Source organism: Ovis canadensis, chromosome 11 (assembly GCF_042477335.2).
Source record: "Ovis canadensis isolate MfBH-ARS-UI-01 breed Bighorn chromosome 11, ARS-UI_OviCan_v2, whole genome shotgun sequence".
Taxonomy (NCBI): Eukaryota; Metazoa; Chordata; class Mammalia; order Artiodactyla; family Bovidae; genus Ovis; species Ovis canadensis.
This window is the reverse complement of record NC_091255.1, coordinates 39,134,290-39,156,821: the sequence shown is the minus strand read 5'-3', so window position 1 is coordinate 39,156,821 and position 22,532 is coordinate 39,134,290. Positions and strand designations below refer to the sequence as shown.

Here is a 22,532-nt window from a genome sequence, read left to right as displayed (position 1 = left end):
TCACGGCTCCAACAGAAGACACGTCCCCCTGCAACCTCAGAAGGTGACCGTATCTTTACATGTGTAAGTAGGAAAATGGTCTCAAGAGAAGACTGTCCTGGAGTAGGGAGGACTCTAAATGTAAGAATGAGTGTCCTTAGAAGAGACAGAAAAGGAGAAAACAGAGACACACAGAGAGGCACAGGGAGGTCTGGAAGCTGGCAACTGGAATTGTGCAACCAAAACCCGAGGGACGCCAGGAGCTCCCAGAGCTGGAAATGGGACGGGGGGCGGGGCAGGGGGGTTGGGGAGCGGTGGCTCTGGAGCCTTTGGACGAGGCACAGCCTCACCAGCACCAAGACTTCAGATTTTGGCCTCCCGAACCTGAGAGGACACATTCCTGTTGCTTGAAGCCACCAAGTCTGTCGTAATTTGTTCCGGCAGCCCTAGGAATCCCACATGCTGTCTGAATCACAAGCCACCAAACTTCTTCTGTCAAGGGACAGACAATAAATACGTCAGGCTTTACCATCTACACAAGTGTCTGTGGCAAATATATGACTACCTGGGTATGGCTACATCTCAATTAAACCTGATTTTCAAAAACACAGCAGCAGGCCACACCTGGCCCATGGGCTGTAGTCTGCTGACTGCGCAATCTAAATGACATCTAGTCGGCTAAACATCACTCATCATTTAAACGACCTGAGTCCTATCCATTCAGTTCTCACATCGCTTCTCTTTCAAATTTACCATTATGCTCTGGAGGAGAAGAAATTTCAATTATCTACCCAGATCCTATAGTTTTATTTCCAGGAATTAATCTTGAGATACACTTCCTGCTTTTTCTGGAAAAGCCTGCCCAGATGCCCCGGGAGAGACCCCTCTGCGGCTCCCCCCTTTCTCCCTGTGCAGGGCAGTGGGGGCACGAGGCTGCACATGCCACCTGGCCCAGGTGCCCTCACAGTGGCGGGGCCTCCAGCAGCAGTCGTTACCTCAGCAGCGGCCTCCTGCTTGCACGGGAAAGTGTGACTCCCCGAGCCTGCCAAGGCCTGCTCGTTTTCCCTTGATAAATAAGTATCTTCTTGTGTCCACAGCTACCTCTCACAAGACCCCTTTCTCATCTAATCAGCTGGAAATGTGTTTTCTCCTTTTATTTCATTATCATGTTCTTCTCCCTCATTTACTGTTATCCTGACTTCCTCCGGATGCTGTCAAACATTTCTTTCTTCCCAAATTATCCCTTCCACCTCCTTCCCAGAGCTTCCTTGATTTTAGCAAGCACACACTAAAATGCCTCAAGCTGTTTCACTCTCTCCTCAGCATATAAATAGACATAACGCGTAAGCGTCCTCAGACAGGAAAACAAACGGAACACATACCCTGCAGCGCACTGCAACTGTTCTTCCGTGTCCACGCTCTTAGGATCTCTAGATGAACACTGCTTTATGCATCCTTCTGCAATGCAGCTCTGTGAATTCAGGAAATTTCCACAGTAAACGCAATCTGTCAGTTGCCATGGAAACTGCCTGCTTCCTGGCACTACTAACAAAATGAGTATCTTTGCTAAGATCCAAGATGAGGCAAAAGGAAAAGCTGAAAAAGGAAAGATTTCTAGAAGAGTCGCTCAAACAATCCAAAGATAAACATTCAAATTCTGATATTCATATTCAGTGAACAGAAAATACTGATTGTACAAGTCTGCAGTATTTTGAAGTAGTGGAGATTTATGAAGTAGAAGTACTTTGTTTTCAGTCACAAAGCGAGAGAGTAATAGAATGCAACAGATGTTCACATTTACATCTTGCTGCACATCCCCTAAGCGCTGATCGTTGTCGGCTGCACTTAAGGCTTAGTACTGGAATGGCTTTTCTGGGCTCTGCTCCTTACAGGAAAGGTTAGGAAGGCTGCCCTAAACCAGCACGTAACAAATTTTCATAAGATCCTTTCCCTATTAGGGCTCCAATCTCCACTGGCAGCTAATACCCCATCCCCCCAAGCAGGGTAAGTTAAAAGTGTGCCTCAGGAGTCTTCGCCAGTAGAAACAGCCTTCCCAGTACCCGCAGAACACTAGGCTCGGCGGACCCCCCACCTTCACTCCCACCCCCACCCCCAGAAATGATGCTCTGTTCCGAGAACATCACACTTTACAGATGTAATTCCTGCCTCTCAAGCGTCTTTCCGATCTCAGCCCGTTGCTCCTCCTGTACCCAACCTCTGAACACCACGTTTCTTCAGGGTCCAGCCCTGGACCAACAGTCTCATCCACTGGCGACAACACCCCACTTTCCGCCCCCAGCCTGCACTCTTCCCTCTCAGCACCACATTTTCAGTTTCAACACCAGAGTGTGCGCCATGTTCACCTCCTTGGGATCTCCACTGGGAGCTTTCGCAGTCAACTCACACTTAACACACCTCAAGCTGAACTCCTGCTTTTCTGGGCTCCCTCATCCCTGAAGCTCCAGACCCAATGGTCCCCATCTCAGTAACAGCCACTGAACCTGTCATTCAAGCCAGAATTCGGAAGTCACCATGAAAGCCTTCCCCTCTTCACAATCCACGTTCAAATTATCAGTAATTTCATTAATGAATGCTACCTCCCCCAATCTCTAGAATCTGTCCATTTCCCTGTACCTCCCCTGCCATCTACCTAACATCATGATCACCCATTACATCTCTGCTACACCAGTGCAGTCTTACTGGGTCTCTCTAAGTCTGTTCTAGCCTCTCTCCAACACACTGCACAGAGCAGCCGGAATCATCAGTGTAGAACATAAGTCAGATTCTGTCATTCACCTGCTTCTAACCTGCCACAGCCTCCCATGCTGTGGGAACACCAAGAAAGTGTTAGTCACTTAGTCGTGTTCAACTCTTTGTGACCCCTTGGACTGAAGCCCGCCAGGCTCCTCTTGTCCATAGGACTTCCCAGGTAAGAATACTGGAGTAGGTTGCCATTTTGTTCTCCCAGGGATCAAACTCAGGTCTCTTGCACTGCAGGCAGATTCTTTACCATATGAACCACCAGGGATTTAGTTTAGTTAATGGGAACACCACACTAAACACAAAATGAAATTCATTTTCAGGAGACAGGCAAATCAACAGCATTTATCATATTCGTTTCTTTAAATAAATATTCCAGAATTAACATCCAATGCCTCAGCTATAAACGTCTGGCTTAAGATTACACGAGTGACTATCAGGGTGGAAAGGAACAGAGGACCCACTCAGAGGACCCGCGCCTGGCAGCACGACCCTCTAGGCACCACAACCGCCAAGGGAGCCGTGACTGAGGTGAAGTGGGGGACTGAGGACGAGATCCAAGCCCTCTGAACTGTGAGACGTACCACAACGAGCGCTGTGAGAGATTGCCTCACACGGTAGGGCTATTCACCACAGTCAAAGTCGGCAACACCAAAATGTATAACGGACACATCAATGGATAACGGATAACAAAATGTTATATATATACATACAATAAAGTATTATTCAGCCCTCAGAGGGAAATTCTGACACGTATCAGAACACAGATGGAGTATAACGACATCATGTCAAGTGAAATAAGCCAGACAGAAAAGAACAAGTATTGTATAATCCCACTCACATGAGGTATCTACAGTGATCAGATTGACAGAGACAGAGAATAAAATTAAAATGGTAACTATCAGAGACCAGAAGAAAGAGGAATGGGGAGTTAGTGTTCAATGGGCACAGAGTTACAGTTTGAGAAAATAAAAGAGTTCTGGAGGTGAATGGTAGTGGTGGACACACAACGACATGAATGCAGCTAACGCCACTGAACTGCACACTAAGAGATGGTTAGGATGGCCAATTTTATGTTAGCCATATTTTGCTTCAGTAAGAAAAATAAAGTTTGCTGCAGTAAACCTAAGCCAGCCGAAAATAAGTAGATTAACCCACAGATTCTGACACATTTGGCATTTTTTAATTGGGGGTTTTCTTGCCTGGAAAATTCCATGGACAGAGGAGCCTGGCGGGCTACAGTCCGTGGAGCTACAGAGCACTGGACACGACGAAGCACAGAGGGGCATGCGCTTCCCAGGTGGCACCAGCGGTAAAGAAGCCACCTGCATGCTGTTCACAATAGCTAGGACACAAAAGCAACCTAGATGTCCAGTAGCAGACGAACAGATCAAAAAGTTGTGGTACATCACAGCAATGGAATATTAGCTATTAAAAAAAAAAACCACACATTTGAATCAGTTCTGGTGAGGTGGATGAAACTGGAGTCTATTATACAGAGTGAATTAAGTTAGAAAGAAAAACACCAATACAGTATGTTAACACATATATATGGAATCTAGAAAGATGGTAATGACGACCCTATATGCAAGATAGCAAAAGAGACACAGATGTAAAGAACAGACTTTTGGACTCTGTGGCAGAAGGGGAGGGGGAGATGATTTGAGAGAACAGCACTGAAACATGTATATCACCATATGTGAAACAGATTGCCAGTCCAAGTTCAATGCATGAAGCAGGGCACTCAAAGCCGGTGCACTGGGATAACCCAGAGGGATGGGATTGGGCGGGAGGTTTGGGACGGGGTGGACACTTGTATACCCGTGGCTGATTCATGTCAATGTATGGCAAAAACCGCCACAATACTGTAAAGTAATTAGCCTCCAATTAAAATAAATAAAAATAAAAAAAAGAATCCACCTGCAATGCAGGAGATGCAGGTTCGATCCCTAGGTTGGGAAGATCCCCTGGAGAAGGAAATGGCAACTCACTCCGGTATTCTGGCCTGGGAAATCCCATGGATAGAGGAGCCTGGTGGGCTACAGTCCATGGGGTCACTAAGAGTCAGACACAACTTAGCGACTGAACATGCACTAATTTGTACCTATAAATATTTATGCCATCATGTAAAAGAGCCCCACCATAGAAACGTAGAGATTCCAAATGACTATGATTACATTACAAACTTCAGATGGAGAAAGCCCCTTCTACGCTCATGCTGACTGATGTCCTGGGACTACTCTGGGGAACAAAGGCAGACAACACCACAGAACCCTCTCCCACTTCCACAAACAGCCTGTCAGGCTCATGCATGAGATTTTTACTTCAAGAAAGGAACATGAAACTGGCTTGATTCCTATTCACTTTCTCTCCCCGTTCCCTGCCATTCACCGTATAAAATAATGTAAGTCATTACCCTAATTCAGTGCCTGAACTGAGATCAGAGTTGAGTGACACACTGATGCCATGACGATGCTGAGGCAGAAACCAGGACTCCCACATTAATGAAAAGGTTGACCCAAGATGATAAGTTGAGAACATAAAGAATAAGTTGAGAAGTAGAAGATAAAGCTCCCACAATTTACCCAGGAATAACAGCCTACGTCATTTATAATTGCATTCTAAGCTGCAGCTCTACTAAGTAGGCACAGCACGGAATTAACACTAGTGATTAACTGGTGACTTCAAAACTTCTTTTAAAACTACTTCCTAGATGTTCCAGGGCACAAATGAGCCTTTTTCTGTTCCAATGTAACAAAGATAAATGAGATCCTAGAGATCCTCTTGGTCTCAACAGAAAAAGAGCCCCTTAAATTTACAACATATGGTTTCAAAATGTTTAGCTTAAACCCTCAAATGTATCGTTACTCATCATTATTTATTTCCAACATTAGCTTTTGAGTTAGTGTGTCTTCTTTACAATCCTGATATGCTGTGAAGATAAAAGGGCTGTTTTTTAGAATCACAGTGGTATGTGGTGCGCGCTGAATGATTCAGCACACTGAGAGCACTCACACGTCACTCAGAAGTGACGCGATGAAAGCACAGGCCACAGCAGTGGAGCACATGCTTCTGTTCCTGTCAAATTTTATATACAGAACAGGACTTCAGCGCACGTCTGCCACATTCGTGAAACCACCCTTGGGGTATCAGAAAGATGTGTGATGCTGAGTATGATCCAATCCTGATAGAAATGTAAAGGAAGACAGATACACATTTTTTCCTTTCATTTTTCTTTGTACTCTGTAATTTTACAGCTTAATCTTTCATTTAAAGAGCCAGAGGGCAAAATGTTAAAGATGTGTTATATCTAGGCAGTAGGTACAAGAATCTCTACTATGTCATTTTTGTGTGTGTATGTCCGAAATACTATAATTTTAACCAATGATAATTAAAAACCAAGGTTTCTTGTTTGGGTGGTCTTATTCTTTTTAAGGACACACATGAAAAGAATGATTTAAAAAAACAAAAGGAAATAAAGAAACAGAGATTTAGGCAGATTTCTGAATACCTCGAAGCACACTGAAATATGTAGACAAAGCAAAACTAACAAATTCCAAGGGAAGGGACTCTGCAGTTTCAAAAACTTATCAGCCAAGAGCAGTATAAAACCTCGTTTAGCTCCTGCTTCAAACTACTGGGGAAAAAAAAAAGTGATGAAGTAATCACTTATTTGATATTAAAATGATAATATTATAATTGTGTTTTTTAAAAGGAGTCCTTATCTCTTAGAAACACATCCTGAAATATTTACAGATGGAATAACATGTCTGAGGTTTGGTTAAAACTAGGGAGGGCAGAGGAATAATAGTAGCCATATTAACTGCTAAAGCTGATTGATAAATACATAATGATTCATCTACCACATTCCAGTTTTGGATATATTTACAGCTTTCCATAATAAGAGTTTAAAAAAACCTGAAATATAGAAAATCGCCACCCACAACACATGGTAAGAGAGAAGCACAGAGCAGAGACAAGAGGCAGGTAGTGCTCCCAACAAGACCTCAGAAAGGAACCACAGCTGGGCAGGAAGAAGGCCCAGAAACTCAAGAGCTGATTAAAACTCTTTCTAAAAGAAAGGTTTACCCAGCATCTCCTGTCCCCCCACACTCAAGCCCAAATGAAAAGAGAACATGTCTCTAAGGAAAATAAACATACTATCTGGAAAAAACAAAGCCTACAAGGGCAAGTGTTGGCCTATTCAGTATGGCATCGAGAATATTCCAGGCCTAACAACCAGTACTCAAACCATTCACAGAAAAGCCAAGGCAAGCCACCAGCTGACCGTCTATGATCAGAGCCTCCAATAAGCTTTCTAAGTTCCTCATCTTTAACTATCAATGGACAAGCAAGAATTACTAGACATGTGGAAAAAAGGTAACACGAGAAAGACAAAATAAACAGTGTCCCTTGAGGAAACGGAGTACCTAGAGAACAGAAGAGAATTTTTAAATTTCAGATTTTACATCCATAAATTAAGAATAAAATACCAAGAAAAAAGCCAGAATCAACTGTTAGACATAAAAGTCAATTGCCAAAACAGAACATTCTATAGAAGGGCCAGAAATTTTTTTTTCATCTCCTAGGATATAAAGCAAGAAAACAAAGATTAAAAAAATAGAAAAGTCAAACACTCAGGGAATTCAGAGATATGAATTCAGAATACAAATTCAGAGAAATTAAATAACACACATTCCAGGAGGAGAGAACAGGAGAAACATCAAAGAATCTTCAAAAGAAAAGCAGCAGTAACTCGGAAACAGATAACATGAATCTTCAGACTGAAACCATTCATCCGGTACACAGAAGGGTGACCCAAACCTAAGCACACTCTGATATAACTGTGGAACACCGACAATAAAGACAAAGTGCGAAAAGCAAGAGAGGAATAGGTCATCTGCAAGTAGCATCTCCGCTACAGTGAAACGGACCTAGCATGGCGCCCTCGAAGTGATCGTGCGCAGACACTCACCAGAATGCCCTTCTCCCCCTGTTCTCCACCTGAGCTCCTCCACCCGGCTTTCAAAACCCAGTTCAAACCTTGGTCCTCGGTGACACTTCTCCAGGTTGTTTATCTGAAGTGCTCTTGCCCCTCCTGCACCATTCATTTGACATCTGATCTGTATCACCCCATGCCTTACTTCCTGAAGGGCTGTCTTCTTGCAATTTTATTTAAATTGCTATTTCTCAGAAAGTAAGGACGCTTTTTTTTTCTCAATCTTCCAGAGAATCCTGCACCCAAACAATGCCAAAAACGATCTGAAACTAGTGCCTGGGATGAATCTTAATTTCATTAGTTGCTTATGTTTCATCTAATCTTGCTCTAAGTTCATTTTTAAAGTTTTATATTTATATCGACAACTAAAGTTAAAAACAAAACAAAACTGAATGCAAGGATATTTTAGGAGAAGGAAGCATTTTGGCACAAAGATGCTATCTTCCCTCAGTGGGGAAGATCCCCTGGAGGAGGAAATGGCAACCTATTCCAGTATTCTTGCCTGGAAAATCCCATGGACAGAGGAGCCTGGTGGGCCACAGTCCATGGATCACAAAGAGTCACATACAACCGAGCAACTAAGCATCTTTTTCAAGGCCCTTACACACTGCAAGCTGTATTTTCTAATTGCAAACTTATCCTGAACAGTGATGAGCCACGGATTTTGGTGCCTGAGATGACACACAAGGAGCCCCACGGAGGTGGGTGGGAGGTAGGAGGTATGCCAGTCCACTAAGCAGGGAATAATTGTCTTTGACGAGTATCAATTTTAGTAGTTGCCTATTCCCAATCCAGGTAACAGACCAGTGCAATAACAAAACTCAACGGCAGAGTCTAAACCGTGCACATACCAGAATCAAATTCCAAAGATTCTACCACAAAGTAAAAATGTCTATTACTGTGTCCTCTCTAACTTTTAACACCTGCTGAGAAGAGATAGGAAAGAAACCTAGCTGGTTACAGGACTACTATGAAGTAGTAGGTTTAAAAAAGAGAAAGGGCCGAGGGAAAGGAGGGACCTGATTGACTTAAATTTTGGAAGAACGTTTACTTTCATACTGTTTACTGTTTAAAAAAAAAAAAAACTGTCCATGAATTCCCCTAGACATGAAGAAAGTCGTGAGAGAAGACAGTACAGATATGGGAATGTTTTCCTAAGTTCTAAATGCAAATCAAGTTGTCTTTCTCTTTGTCTAAGGGGGCTTAAAAAAAAAAAAAACACGAAAGATTTGTTAAGTTGGGCGATTACTACATCTTTTCTTTCTCAGATGTCAAACATGAGATTCAGTTAGCAACCAAGGTAACAGAAATGGCCTTTGTTCAGGAATTTGCTTTGTACTAGCTTTCACTAGAAATTCTAGGAAAAGAGGAAGGAGATTCTTTTGAGTGTTTCCTTGCTGCTGGAGCTCGGACTAATTAGGCAATACTAAGAATTTCCTTCCTCAATATGTTTCAGAGAAGGTAAAAAGGTTGAGCTCTGACAAGAAACCTCACTGGGAACAGCAGTGTAATAAAGTAGCCTAATAAAGCTGACAGACACCATGCCCAGCCAAATAAACTGCTACTCAGTTTTCATTTAAAATACCTTTCATCTCCCTTAAGGTAACAGGTGTAAGCCTAAGAGCATACACACACATATATTGCTTCCTTCTAGGTACTGATGCTTTAAAAATGTCTTCAGCATCCCGACTGCAAGACACTCTTCTACCAATGTGTGAAGTGAAGTGAAGTGAAGTCGCTCAGTCGTGTCCGACTCTTTGCGACCCCGTGGACTGTAGCCCACCAGGCTCCTCTCCAGGCAAGAATACTGGAGTGGGTTGCCATTGTAACTGTGTGCAAATACTGTGCATGCCAAATTTCAAAAGAATACAGCAATAAATGAGCCCCTTTAGGAAGAATAAACGTATTTGTAGTCTAATAAAGTCTGAATGCAAACTGTTGAGGAATTATTACAAAGCTATAAAATAATGGATCTGACAGTTTTTTAACTGTGTCTTCCACCACTTGCTTTATAGTTCTCAATACTAGAAATGGGTGAAATTTTTTTCTTTCTGGACATGAGTAGAAGTGTAAACCTGCTGGCTCTGACCCTTCATGTTCCTGCCAGGTTTGAGGAGAAGACACTATTATTTAACACATCACTTCACTTCAATTCAAAGGTTTCTGTAAAATATTATTGTAATAAGATTGTTTTAAATTTACTAATGTATTTTTAACACTTTTCAGTGAAGTGCTATTAATATAACGTCATGTCTATTTTTCAGGTGTTAAAGAATCACTAACACCTGCTCAGTGACATGCACATGCTCCTTCCATTTACTGTGGCGCGGAAACCCGACAGGCACTAGGTATGTTCAGAACGGGAGCCGGCTTTGTCACCTCGTGAGTGGGGGTGATTTGTGCACATCTCCAGAGGAGCGTTAAGCCTTCTGAATACTACTCACAACTCAACTGGAAATCCAGGAGGAGGGGTATTAACGATACTCTCAGTGTTCAATGAGAGAAATTAAATCACTATAAAAGTATCTCAATCTTCAGCTCTTTTCTTCAAGTAAAACTTTAGAAAGGAAAATTGTGTTTGCCTACTTCAGACTACAGGATCAACAGCTTTTCTAAGTCCAAATAGCAATATTTCAAATGGCCCATAAAATAAGAGAAATAACAACCCCTCAACTTGCAAAAATTGATAAAATAACAATAACTTTAAAACCTTTGCTTGGGCTGAGCCTTTTATTTGATTACCAGGAATACTCACATGTGTGGGTTTTGAACTCCTGCAGGATTGGGATTCAGAGTAAACCTTGCTGTAGATTTGAAAGGTGGATTTGCAAAATTCAACTTCAGTGCTTTGCGTTTACCTAAGAAATAACAAATAAAAAGTAAAAGTTTCAAGTACTATAAAACAGGTAGGATTCTGAGGGCATAAGAAATTCACACCAAGACGTAGGAAATTTTGCTTTAACATATAGTTAATGTAATATTTTGAGAGGTGGCAAAGAATTTCTCAGAATTAAGAAAAAGTAAATAAAAATGATCCAACGTTGTTACTAACCACAAATCGTTCACTGTCTCCAAAAGAACAGAAAACAGCGCTCTGTGCTTTCAGTTTCTATTGTTCAGAGGTGCTAAGGCTTTTGCAGGTAAAAATACCACTATAAAAATCATTCTCCTCGGCAGATATATTGAAAAATACTAAAATATCAGCACCTTTCCAGTGTTACAGTTTAATTCTTTACTTTAAAATCATTTCCCCCCAAATGTAATATGAACAACTGAGTGAAGAATATAAAGCATTTCACAACCATGATGCTAAAAACATCATGGAACAGTCAATTTCAAGTTAATAACACAGGCAAGCCAAACCATCATTTCTCTGGGGCAATTTATTTGGCTTGGGAAGGGAGAAATTATAACATTCAATGTTTTATGTTATATTATTTTTTTAAAAGTCCTTTACAGAAAAGCCAGAAAATTCAGAAAAGATAAACAAAAATATATAATATTATATATACACCTATAAGTATATAGGGTTTTAAAAACTTGTATACACACTTAAAAGTCCAATTATCCCAATATAATCGTTGTCTATTGCAGACTATTTTCTACACAGAGATTTTTTTTTTCCCTCTACAATCAAAATCAGACCACAGTACTGATTTGCAACATGCTTTAGTCACAGATCCTATTTTTGTCTATGTCAATAAATCTTACAAAATCATTAGTGTAGGGGTTTACTATATGGAAATTTTGTAACAGAGTTGGGTTTTTCCTCATTTTTACATCTTGGTTGCATGTACATATTAAGGATACATTTTACAACACTCATTTTTCACAATGTATCATACACATATCTACCTATTCCAACAACATCTCTCCCATCCAAACCCCTTCCCGCCTCAGTGAATTCAGAAGAGGGGTTAGAGGGCTCAACCCACTCGGCCCAGGGCTTTGAGGAGACTGGAAGGCTGAGAGCACCGCGCTGGCGGGACAGGACCACAGGGCAGGAGCACGGGGCTCCTATGGGGCTCTAGCAGTGGCTCTCAGGGATGTGCCTTGCTACATGATAACAGTGGTTCCTAAGGAGCCCATTGTCAGAAATAAGCAGTGTACAATGTGAATTTTCCACAGAAGTTGTCCTATTGGGTGCCTTTTAAAATAATAATAATAATAATTTTTAATTTGATTGCAAGTAGAGAAGGGATATTCAAACTATACATGCAAAAGGTGTTTAAAAAGCAAAAAAAAAAAAAACTTTAAAAAATTAAATAAAGACTTGGAAAATTCTTGCAAAATAAAATCAAAAACTAACTATATAAGGACATCACACAAATCAACAAAAAATACAAAAAAATGGCAAGGGTATGAAAAGTTACACAAATCTGAGAAAAAATTATGAAAGGTACTTAGTGACACCAAAAACAGTTAAAACTTTTGTTCATGTAAAACTCGAAAAGTTTAGAGGTTTTATTTTTGTATACATATATTTATCCTTTTAATGATAATATGCTGATCAGATGACCAGGTAAAAGAATCACTAGCAAAATACACTGTTGGTAGAAGAAAAACCTTTGGGAAGAGGTTCAGCAGCAAACAAGAAGCAGCTTTAAATGAGTAAGTTCTTTCATGTCCTACAAACCTGTCTTTAAGGAAGGTTTAAAGGTGGAGGACCATTCGCAGGCCCTGCTAGATTCTGAAATTGTTTGGGACTATTTGCTCACTCCTTTCTGCCTTCAGTTTCCTCCCTTTTTGAATGAAAATCTCCCTAACGGTTATCCACTGCCTAACCTACCGCCATAAATTTTTTGGAAGCAGATAATTCATCATCTAGTTACTGGGTTCACAGATGGAGAAGAAATTGGTGTCATGATGGATCATACTCAAGAGTCTCACCTATACCTGACTGAGATGCTTCCAATGACGAGATCTGGGACTGATGAGCTGACGATGTCTAAACAAGGTCTGGATTTGAGCTGATTTTGTAATGAGCCAAGACTTCTGGGAAATGTTGAGGAGGGTGAATGTATTTTGCATGTGGGACAAATGTAATTACATAGGGACCAGAGGCAAATGGTAGTGGGCAGAAAAGGTGGCCCCCAAAATACCGGAATCTATGAATGCTACTTTATATGGCAAATTAAGAACCTGCGTGATCATAAATTTGAATTAGCTCAATGCTTACAAGCTCCCCAAATCAAAGGCTGAACACCACCTGTCATGTGTGTGTTTGAAACTGACTGGTACATCACCCATATTCTCTGCAGGGTGAAAAACTGATAAAAGATTAAAAGCTAAGGACAATAACAGAACACAGAATCACTGTGAAAACTATCCAGAGAAAGACACTAAAACTGGCCCTCTCTGCAAAAGCCCAATTTGACAGGACAGTAGGTAATCTTTGTAGGCACATAAAACATGTTACTATAATTAAAACGTACTCAAACTGCACTTTTGAAAATAAATATTTCTATATAACACACACACACACACACACACAGACTCCTTTTCACACTGCGTTCACATTAAACAAAAATAAATTAGGGTCCTTAAAGGACATTTACTATATAAATGAACACATACACAAGGAACAGAATGTGACTTAACCTACATAAATGAGATTTAAACACACTCTACTTCAGAAACATCTGCAGCTATCTTAAAAACAGTCCAAGTATATATTTTGATCTTTTACCGACAAAATACACTAAAGAGTTCTATAAAAGTTCAAAGTATCTATAAGCAACAATGACTCAGAGTCTGAGATTGAGTTACATGACCCATTCTCAACAGTGCGCCCCATATTTAAGAGGACAATGAACACCCCAGAAAGGCCATCAAAGGTGAGGTGGATGGTAAGGTAGAAAGAGGCAGCTTCTGTAATACTTTAAGGGCTATTTCTGAATCTCTGTCGGCATGAGCCTTTTTGTTTGCTTGTTTAAGCATCTCTTCCTCTATATTCATTCTCTAAGTAAGAAGCTTTCTTAGTTCTGATCTTTTTTGTCTTTACCTCTCTCTCTCAAGGGCCCCAAAAAACTAAACCCTAAAGGCAACCTGTCACCATGCATTCAGATATTTTTACAAAACTACAAACAAACAGGATATTGGATCAATATGGATTTTTTTTTTCTATTGCCTGCAACAGGCAGAAAAGAGTATAAGGATACTATACTATAGATGGCTAGTGGAGATTTTTAGAAGCTAACAGGGATTAAAATAGCTTTATAAGTAATTTAAAGTCACTATCAAGAAAGACTATAAATTTGTGATTATAATCCTCCCTTTGTAAGACTATCACCAAATAATAAATTCCTAACCAATCAACAGAAATAAACAGACCCTCCCCTTTATCTACAGTAGGATAGAAACAAAGCAGGTCAAACATCTTATTTATATGGAAGGAGTTTCCCATAGAGAAGACTGTCTTTGTATACCTGAAACCCAAGTTCAGTGCCTGATATAGAAAACAGGTTCACGTTTACTGATCTGGGAATAAATCTGACAGAGACAGAACCAGACAACAAAAAGCGTGGGTTAAATCAGCTGGAATCAGTTTCTGCTGTTTGCACCCAGGAACCCTGACTGATAAGGAAAACAGTATGTGTCCTCAGCCAGCCATATTCCCAGAGCGCTGCTGTGTCCTTTAGGGCAAGGCTGTCTGACTTTTTTCATGCCATAATTTATATGACAATGAGGACATCTGTTCAATGCAGGGAGAAAATGAGAACCACAGCTGGCCCCGAAGCTGGCCGAGGTGGTTCAGCAGCCTCAAGCCCTACTCAAGCCGATCCAAGGACAGAGGGGTCAACCTTTCTGCATCACCCTTGAAATTCTGGTTTCAAAGTTCTGCCTTAAGAGGATGCCAGTGACATTTACACAACCTTTCCAGTATCATCACTCTACAATTTCTTCCCCACACTTCTCATGGGAGGAGCATTCCCAAGCATGGGATCTTCAAGAATAATCAGAACAGCGATTCTGAAGCAGGAGGACCTGTCCAAGCATGTCCATCCTCACTATGGCCCAGGAGTATCTTTTGCTCTAAATCTGACCACAGAACAACTCAGAATATTGCGGCTGAAAGGGAGACATCTTTCAGCTTTCAGATCTCTGAGGTTTCTGCAGCAGACTGTTACAGAAGTAGCCACCAATGAACCGCAGCTCCGTGTCCCTGCTGCTCCGCAGCGTGACTCTGCTGCTCCTGCCATCACAGGTGGAATCTGTGTCCCCCTCCTGAATCCAGGCAGGCCTGGGATGGGCCCTTGCTGGTTCCACTCTCACCCTCCTGCAGAGTTCCTGAGTCTAAACGGAAAGCGGATCAGTCAAGCTTCCTGGACGATGAGGGAGCACATGGAGCGAGAGGCCTGAAGGCCTGGCCAGTCCAGCTGAGCTGAAGCAGCTCCAGCAGACCAACAAGCGGAACACAGACATGTGAGTAACAAACAGAATCATGAAGAATTAAACAGTTGCTGTTTCAAGCCACTACTCACATGCCAGAGGAGTGGGCAGAAATGATGGAAAGGTGATCAGAGCAGTCTCTCTGGAGGAAGCACCCTGCCACCACAGGGGACTCCCCAGAACCAAGGCCAGGAGTGGGCAGGAACTTGAACTGCAACAGACAGAGCACTCCTATTGTACTCCAGGAATCCTAGCGGACGACCCACAGTTGTTCAGAGTGCCCACCAAGGAGCGGGGGAAAGAACTGCCTTACATTCTCATTTCTCCCTTGGCTCTGAGTAACCTCATCTGCAAAACAGAAAGAATATCTAGAGTAATTTTTCAAGTTATCTGTAATCACCGGAAAAGAGGAAGACAATTCCAACTATGCAACCTCAAACAACTTCAGAAATGAGGAAATAAAGTGGCAGACAAGAGTTTACTTTCATCCCCTTTTCTGCCTCCATTTCTACCATGACAAGTGTTCTCTCTTATATCATGAACAAAAGAGAGTAACAGAGGAAGGACATTGACTTGGAATCAGGAGAAATGGGCAACGTTGTCCATTCTAGGCTCGCGGTCCCAGGCATTCCAATAATTAAATGAGCCACTATCAGCTAACATTATATTGCTTCCTCCTCCTCCAGAATTTGGTACATAAGGGTAAGTGAAGTCACTCAGTCTTGTCCGACTCTTTGCGACCCTATGGACTGTAGCCTATCAGGCTCCTCCGTCCATGGGAGTTTCCAGGCAAGAGTGCTGGAGTGGATTGCCATTTCCTTCTCCAGGGGACTTTCCTGACCCAGGAAACGAGCCTGGGTCTCCCGCATTGTTTACTGTGGGAGCCATCAGGGAAGCCCACATAAGGGTAAGCAACATCCAGAAATCAATAAGATCGCACTTAGAACTCTGAGCTCTCATCAGTAAAACAAAACACTGTCACTCACCCATGCACGTAAGCATTCTGGAAACTGGACTGTGCTGAGTTTAAGAAACCAACAGCCCCTTCATCACATTTTAACCCTTGTGTGTGCAAGATGGATTTGCGGGAAGTCCAATGAAAGAAGTTATGGAGCCAGAGGTGCAGAGATGTCACACTTATATGCAAGCCAGTCTGCCAGGCAGAGGGGACAAAAGGACAAAGCAGTGACCTACCCACAAAGGCTACTGTCTTTGGTATCCCGCCAAAATTAAAAGGGACTGTGGCGGGAGGAAGTTAAAGGGTAGGGATAGGGAAGAAAAGTACTTTTGCTAGATATTAAGTGAGCACCAATAAAATACTGATGAAAATAAAAAGAGAGTTATTTCTGTGGTCTAGTAATCCACACATCTGTAAAACCAAGACTACAAACGGTCCCTTAGGTGTCGGAACTGCTGTGGTAAGGACTAACACAGGCCGGATGTCAATAACCAGCAAACAAATATAACTCCTCCAACTAAACTGGCCAAATCCTGATTAGTCCAAACTCCTCAAAAATACCCAGAAAGCCAGCCAATTCAAAAAGGCCCTCCCAGGATCAGCAGTACAGCACACATGTCCAGGCTCTACTAAAACTTACAGGACTTGAGAAGTCTGTCCACACCACCATGCGGACAGAATCTTGGCTTTGGACCTCCACAGACCCAAGTTCTGCTGTGGGGACCCCGGGGTCACCGAGAGGCAAAGAGGGAAGCCCTCGGTCTCAACTGCAGAGCCTCAGTTAAAGCCACTGCCTTCTGCAATGACACACCAGGAGAGAGTATGGTATAAGTGCCTTACCAATCAATGACAGCAAATATCCCCATTAGAAAATTCACAAACGGCACGAACAGGTAATTAACAAAAGAAAGAATACAAATAGAATAGAAATAAGCCATTAACATGAAAAAAAATTCAAATTCTTCTAGTCATCCAAAAAAAAAAAAATTCAATTTTTGCCTTAAATACCACACATAAATAGAGAGCCCTAATATCAACGTTCACGAAGGTATGATACGCAGCGGTCCCCAAGGGACTCTACCACAGCTGTACTTTCACAGCTGTGTGTAGTCAGATGGTGTCCCTTACCCACCTCAGCTCCAGCAATGCAGAAACTACTTCGCATGTGCCTCAGTGGCCTAAGAATTACCCCAGACACATAAACCCTCCACACCTCTTCAGTCAACAGGCGAACACAGGCAAGCGAAAGGACAAACAGTGCACTGCTGTGGATGGATTACTAACGGGCCCAGTTTCCAGAGCGCAACGCCTAGAGAACGCCTCAAAATGTCCCGATGGCTAAGCCAGTAACTCCATCCCTGAGCATCCGTCCTTCTGCAGGTTAAAGACTACACAAAGAAAGTTATCCAAAGAAAGCTATTTGTGGTAGATGAGTTGTAAAAATTATGCCACACCCATATTGGGAATACCACACTACCACCAAGAAAACACACCACAAAGACTACTAACATTAGAATGAACACTAATAGTTTAAGGGCTTTTTTTCTCCTTTTAATCAGGCAATATGCAACGTGTCTAATAAACTATCATTTTAGTAAAGCACATGTATATATAATTTATAATACACACTCTTCAGAACATCACTGGTAATTAATTCATAGTGCTAAAATCATCAGTGATTTTTAAATTTTTTCTGCTTTCCTGTTTCAGTTTTTCTATACTAAGGGTTTTTTCTTTTCTTTTCTGTTTTAATTATAACCTCCTTGCTCCTGACACCAAAACTTCCTAAAAGCGACCTATCTATTCTCTAAACCTAACCTTGCTGAGGCCGAAAGAACAAGTTTTAAAAAATGGCCTTAAAAATACAAGTATGCAGACTTCCCTGGTGGTCCAATGATTGGGAATCAGCTAAATTAACAATATTTTAATCTCCAAGAGAGCAGGAAACACTATCCAAGGCAATCCCCTCCCTCCACAATGCCGCGCTCCGATGGCCATCCCTAACAGTGGGAATTCCAGCTGCACACCTGCCTTGAAAGTGAGTGAAAGTGAAGTCGATCAGTCGTATCCGACTCTTTGCAACTCGTGGACTGTAGCCCACCAAGCTCCTCCGTCCATGGGATTCTCCAGGCAAGAACACTGGAGTGGGTTGCCATCCAAACGGATGCAGAGTGGCGGCCGCTGTGGCCGTCAGCACGCCTCTGCGCCAGCGTGGAGGGAGAGGCAGACGCGCTGAGCACTCTGAGTCCCGCACGTTCTCTCCAGCTAACTGGGCATCTCCTTTATGCCTTCGTCCTTCACGGTCCCCGTACAAAAGGCCTAGCCCACGACACACCTACACTACTTCCCTCCACAGAGAAGCTCGGTGGCCACACACGCTGCAAACCCTGGTCAAAGAGGGGAATGTTCACGGCACACCAGGCAGTCACAGCTCCCAGCACCTTGTCCAGGCAGCAGAATACTTTAAGCCCACGTAATCCCCCAAACTCAGCCAAATCCACAGGGCATTTTTGCTCTCAAGCCTCAAACGTGTGAACATACCAACAGGGGCCCCATGGAGACAAGTGAGACATAAATGCCATGTTGATCAACTCCAACAAAACTTTCTACGCTGATGGTCAGAGAACTCCCTTCTCCTGAGACGGGCAGGCCTCCCCATTAGACCCCTCAGGTTTCCCAAAGTCTGAAGTTACTGTCTCAGCATCCATCAACAGCAGTCTGTTAGGATTTCTGGAAAACCGCCAACAGTGGTCCTCCTCCTAGTGGGACAAGGCACATAATATGCACACTTAGGAAAACTGTGCCAAAAAAAGTCACAGGGCTTATTTCAGTTTCCAACACCTTGAGGCCAGGCAGAAGCTTCCACCAGCCTCACCGCGGAGGCAGAGGTGCAGGTGTTCTCACAACAGCATGCCTGAGCCCTAACAGGGAACAAAGTGCCCTCTGGTCTTATATCACATTTATTTTTTTTGCGTGGCAACCCCACAACATCCTACCATCATTTTAACTTCCTACCACCTATAAATGACACAAGCACATTCACCGTATTTTTTAATAATACAGTCAGTAGTTTCCCATCAGTGCTTCACCCCTTTTGTTACAAGCACCACAGTGCTAAGAAAAGACCAGGTGCATGACACAAAGAAGGCAAAGCAAGGGCCACTGACCTAGAGCTCCAGTGAGTGCTTCCAGGCCACAGGGCATTTCAGCCAATAGCACGACCTCGATGGCAGCTCCTAAAAAACCAGATCTGACTTCTCCATACAGAGCTTACCTAGAATAATACCATTAGCAGTTCAGTTCAGTTGCTCAGTTGTGTCTGCCTCTTTGCGACCCCATGAACTGCAGCACACCAGGCTTCCCTGTCCCTCACCAACTCCTGGAGCTTGCTCAAACTCATGTCCATTGAGTTGGTGATGCCATCCAATCTTCTCATCCTCTGTCATTTCTCCTCCTGCCTTCAATCTTTTCCAGCATCAGGGTCTTTTCCAATGAGTCATTTCTTTGCATCAGGTGGCCAAAGTATTGGAGCTTCAGTATCAGTCCTTCAGATACATATTCGGGACTTATTTTCTTTAGGATTGACTGGTTTGATTTCCTTGCAGTTCAAGGGACTCTCATGCAACATAGCCAGACTTTTGTCAAATGTTAATTTCTTCCTTTATCTAATTTCTTTCCTTATCAACCTAAAATACTAATAAGGATTCCCACACAGTCATAAATAATTAACTCTTCTAAATTAATCCTATAAATTAGCAAGTAGATTAGGATAAAGGAAGCTGTTTCTTTTACAGACAATTTAGCATCACACTGGAGGTACCACTCAGTCCTCAGACAGGACATCTTGATCCTTTTCATAACAGAAAATCCAACTACCCACTGGCCAAAGAAACAGTGCATACCCACTCTTCCTTCCAGGTAACTCCAGATTAGCCTGTTTAGAAACTGTACTGATTCAAAGCTATGCGTCTGCTGTATGCACGCGGTTTTGCTACAGACACTATCTGTGACGTATCAATAATTTTTAAAAAAATGCATGTGATATTTGTCTGAGGCTCCTAGGACAGAGCTCCTACAACCCTTGGAATTTCCTAAGTAATAAACATCTTTTATTATTCATGACAAGCCTCCTTCCACTATATCAGGGTTTATGCTAATTAGGTGGAGGGTGGGGAGGGCGTACAGAACTTCAGGATGGGGGGTGCTGGTGTCCAGAAAAACCAGTCAAGTGATCAGAGGGTTTTCAGCCCCACCCACCAACCACCAGAGAAGGGAGAGGGTGTGGAGACTGAGTTCAATCCCCAAAGGTCAACGATTTAATCAGTCATACCTTTGCAATGAAAGTTTCATAAAAACTCCCCAAAATTAGCTCTGAGCTTCCTGGTTGGCAAACACACAGAAGCAATAAAAGGATGATACACCCAGAGAAGGCAGGGAAGCTATGCCCTCCTCTCTATCCCTTGCCCTATACCTCTGCTATTTGGCTCTTCCTGAGTTACACACATTTATAATAAGTTGGTGAATGTACGTAAAGTGTTTTCCTGAGTTCTGCGAGCTGTTCTAGCAAACAAGTGAACCCTGGCAGGGGGGTTGGGGGTGTGGTGCTAAGGGAACCCTATAACACGTACTTAGCCAGGGAGAAGTGTGAGCAGCCTGGGCACCCCATTTGCAGCTGGATCTGAAGTCAGGGCCACTTTTTGGGGCTGAACCCTTTAACCTGTGAGATGTGATGCTAACCCAAGGCAGACAGTGTCAGAACTGAGTTGCACAGTTGATGTTGGAAACTGTGTAGGGTCAGAAAATACCTCAGTGTCAAAATGTGAAACGGTGAAAAGTGAGGAATATTAAGATTTTCTAAAGGCAAAAGAAGTTAACGTCAAGAAATAAATCTTTCCTTATTTTCATCAATATTTATAAACTGATATTTTTATGTTACCCAAACCTGTGAGCAAGCCTGCAGCCTGTGCCACCTAAAGCAGAAGGGACGCTATAGCTCAAGGATACTTTCTCTAATTCTAAAATATCATCCATAGTTGGGGGGGGGGCCCAAAGCCCTACAACATATAACGTTAAACTAGTCCTCAAGAGAATACCTCAGTTATTATATAACAACCCCTTGCTTCTTCAGGGACACAGTCAACATCTGAACAAAAGCATTCTCACACTCAGAACCTACATACTCATATGGGTGACTTCTGACCACTGGAAATTAGATTTAGCACTCCGGTGACTTTTCATAATAGCACCTGCATATCACAGGAACTCAAATATTTCTTGAATAAATGAATAATCCGAGCTCAAGTTTTGATTTAACACCCTTAGGGACAAATAGCTTCACTCAAACGTCTCGTCTGGGGGTTTTATCAGTACTTCCTGATAGACCTAATATGTTGCTTCTTCGGTTCACATTAATCAAACGAAGCATAGCTAAAAGTTAGGTAGGTTCTCTGAAAAAGTTAGCCAGCAAACTTTAACTAAAGAAATGCACCTAACTGATACAACTTCATGACACAAGCATTAGTCATAATGCTTTAAAAAAACAACTGGCATTTATAACTGCCTTCAGTTGTAAGATTTGTGATCATCTTTTATACACTCAACCACCTTTTTGCATTTCAGTGCTGCATTACCCTCGACATCTGATGGAAGTTTCTCAGGTTTGTCATTCACAGCTGTGCAAGGTCAAAGCCATATCAGACCACCACCACAGGGAGACATTCGTCCTGTAGTTACAAGATGGGTGACTGAACAGGGACAGTGACAGGTAAGAGCTGCTTATGAAACTGTCATTAATGAAAGGTGAATAACGACACGTGTTGAACAAGCATAAACCAGTCACTGAGAAGGTGACTGCCAACTGGAACACAGGGTGTTCATGGCTTTTGTGAGGTTTTTTTTTTTTTTTTAATATCTTGGATGAGAACTCCTATTTCCTTCTATTCTCACCAAACTGACTTTCGATGACTAATCCTGGTTCCCAAGTCCTGGGAAGGGAATGCCTGGAGGAGCTGAGCAGTCTAAGCGCTGAATATCAATTAATGAGCACAGCTGGCATCGGTTCAGGACTGATCTTAATTTGGCACAACTGGTCTCACATGCCCACTGGTTCCTCAACTTCACCAAAAAAAAAAAAAAAAAAAGGACAAGAATTATTATTTGACATGGCTTTTTATTACCTATAGAGATTTAGAGATCTTTAAAAAGTTGAAAAGAACCCTGGTTAGGGAACAGATTAACTCATGTTCCAGAGTAAGAAGAAGAGACAGATGTCCAGTTCCAATTCTCTTAGAGTACAGAAAAGTGCAATTAGGGCTTGTGTACACGCGTGTGCATATAGATGCATGCACCTCACCTCAGCAGCACTGGTGCAGTTAAGTCATACATGATCAGTGCAGTAACATGCATTCGACAATATGCCCCAAACACAAACTGTTTGTTGGTTGA

General features: G+C 42.3%; 1 protein-coding gene across 2 annotated transcripts in view; it reads right to left on the bottom strand.

The window, feature by feature from the left end:
- MAP2K4 (mitogen-activated protein kinase kinase 4) overlaps window positions 1-22,532 on the bottom strand; it is a 78,110-nt gene that overhangs the window by 38,302 nt on the left and 17,276 nt on the right. For both annotated transcript variants that reach the window (XM_069603580.1, XM_069603579.1), the window contains one exon: window positions 10,494-10,596. In XM_069603580.1, coding sequence (XP_069459681.1) covers window positions 10,494-10,596 — 103 coding nt within the window. The remainder of the gene's footprint in view (window positions 1-10,493; window positions 10,597-22,532) is intronic.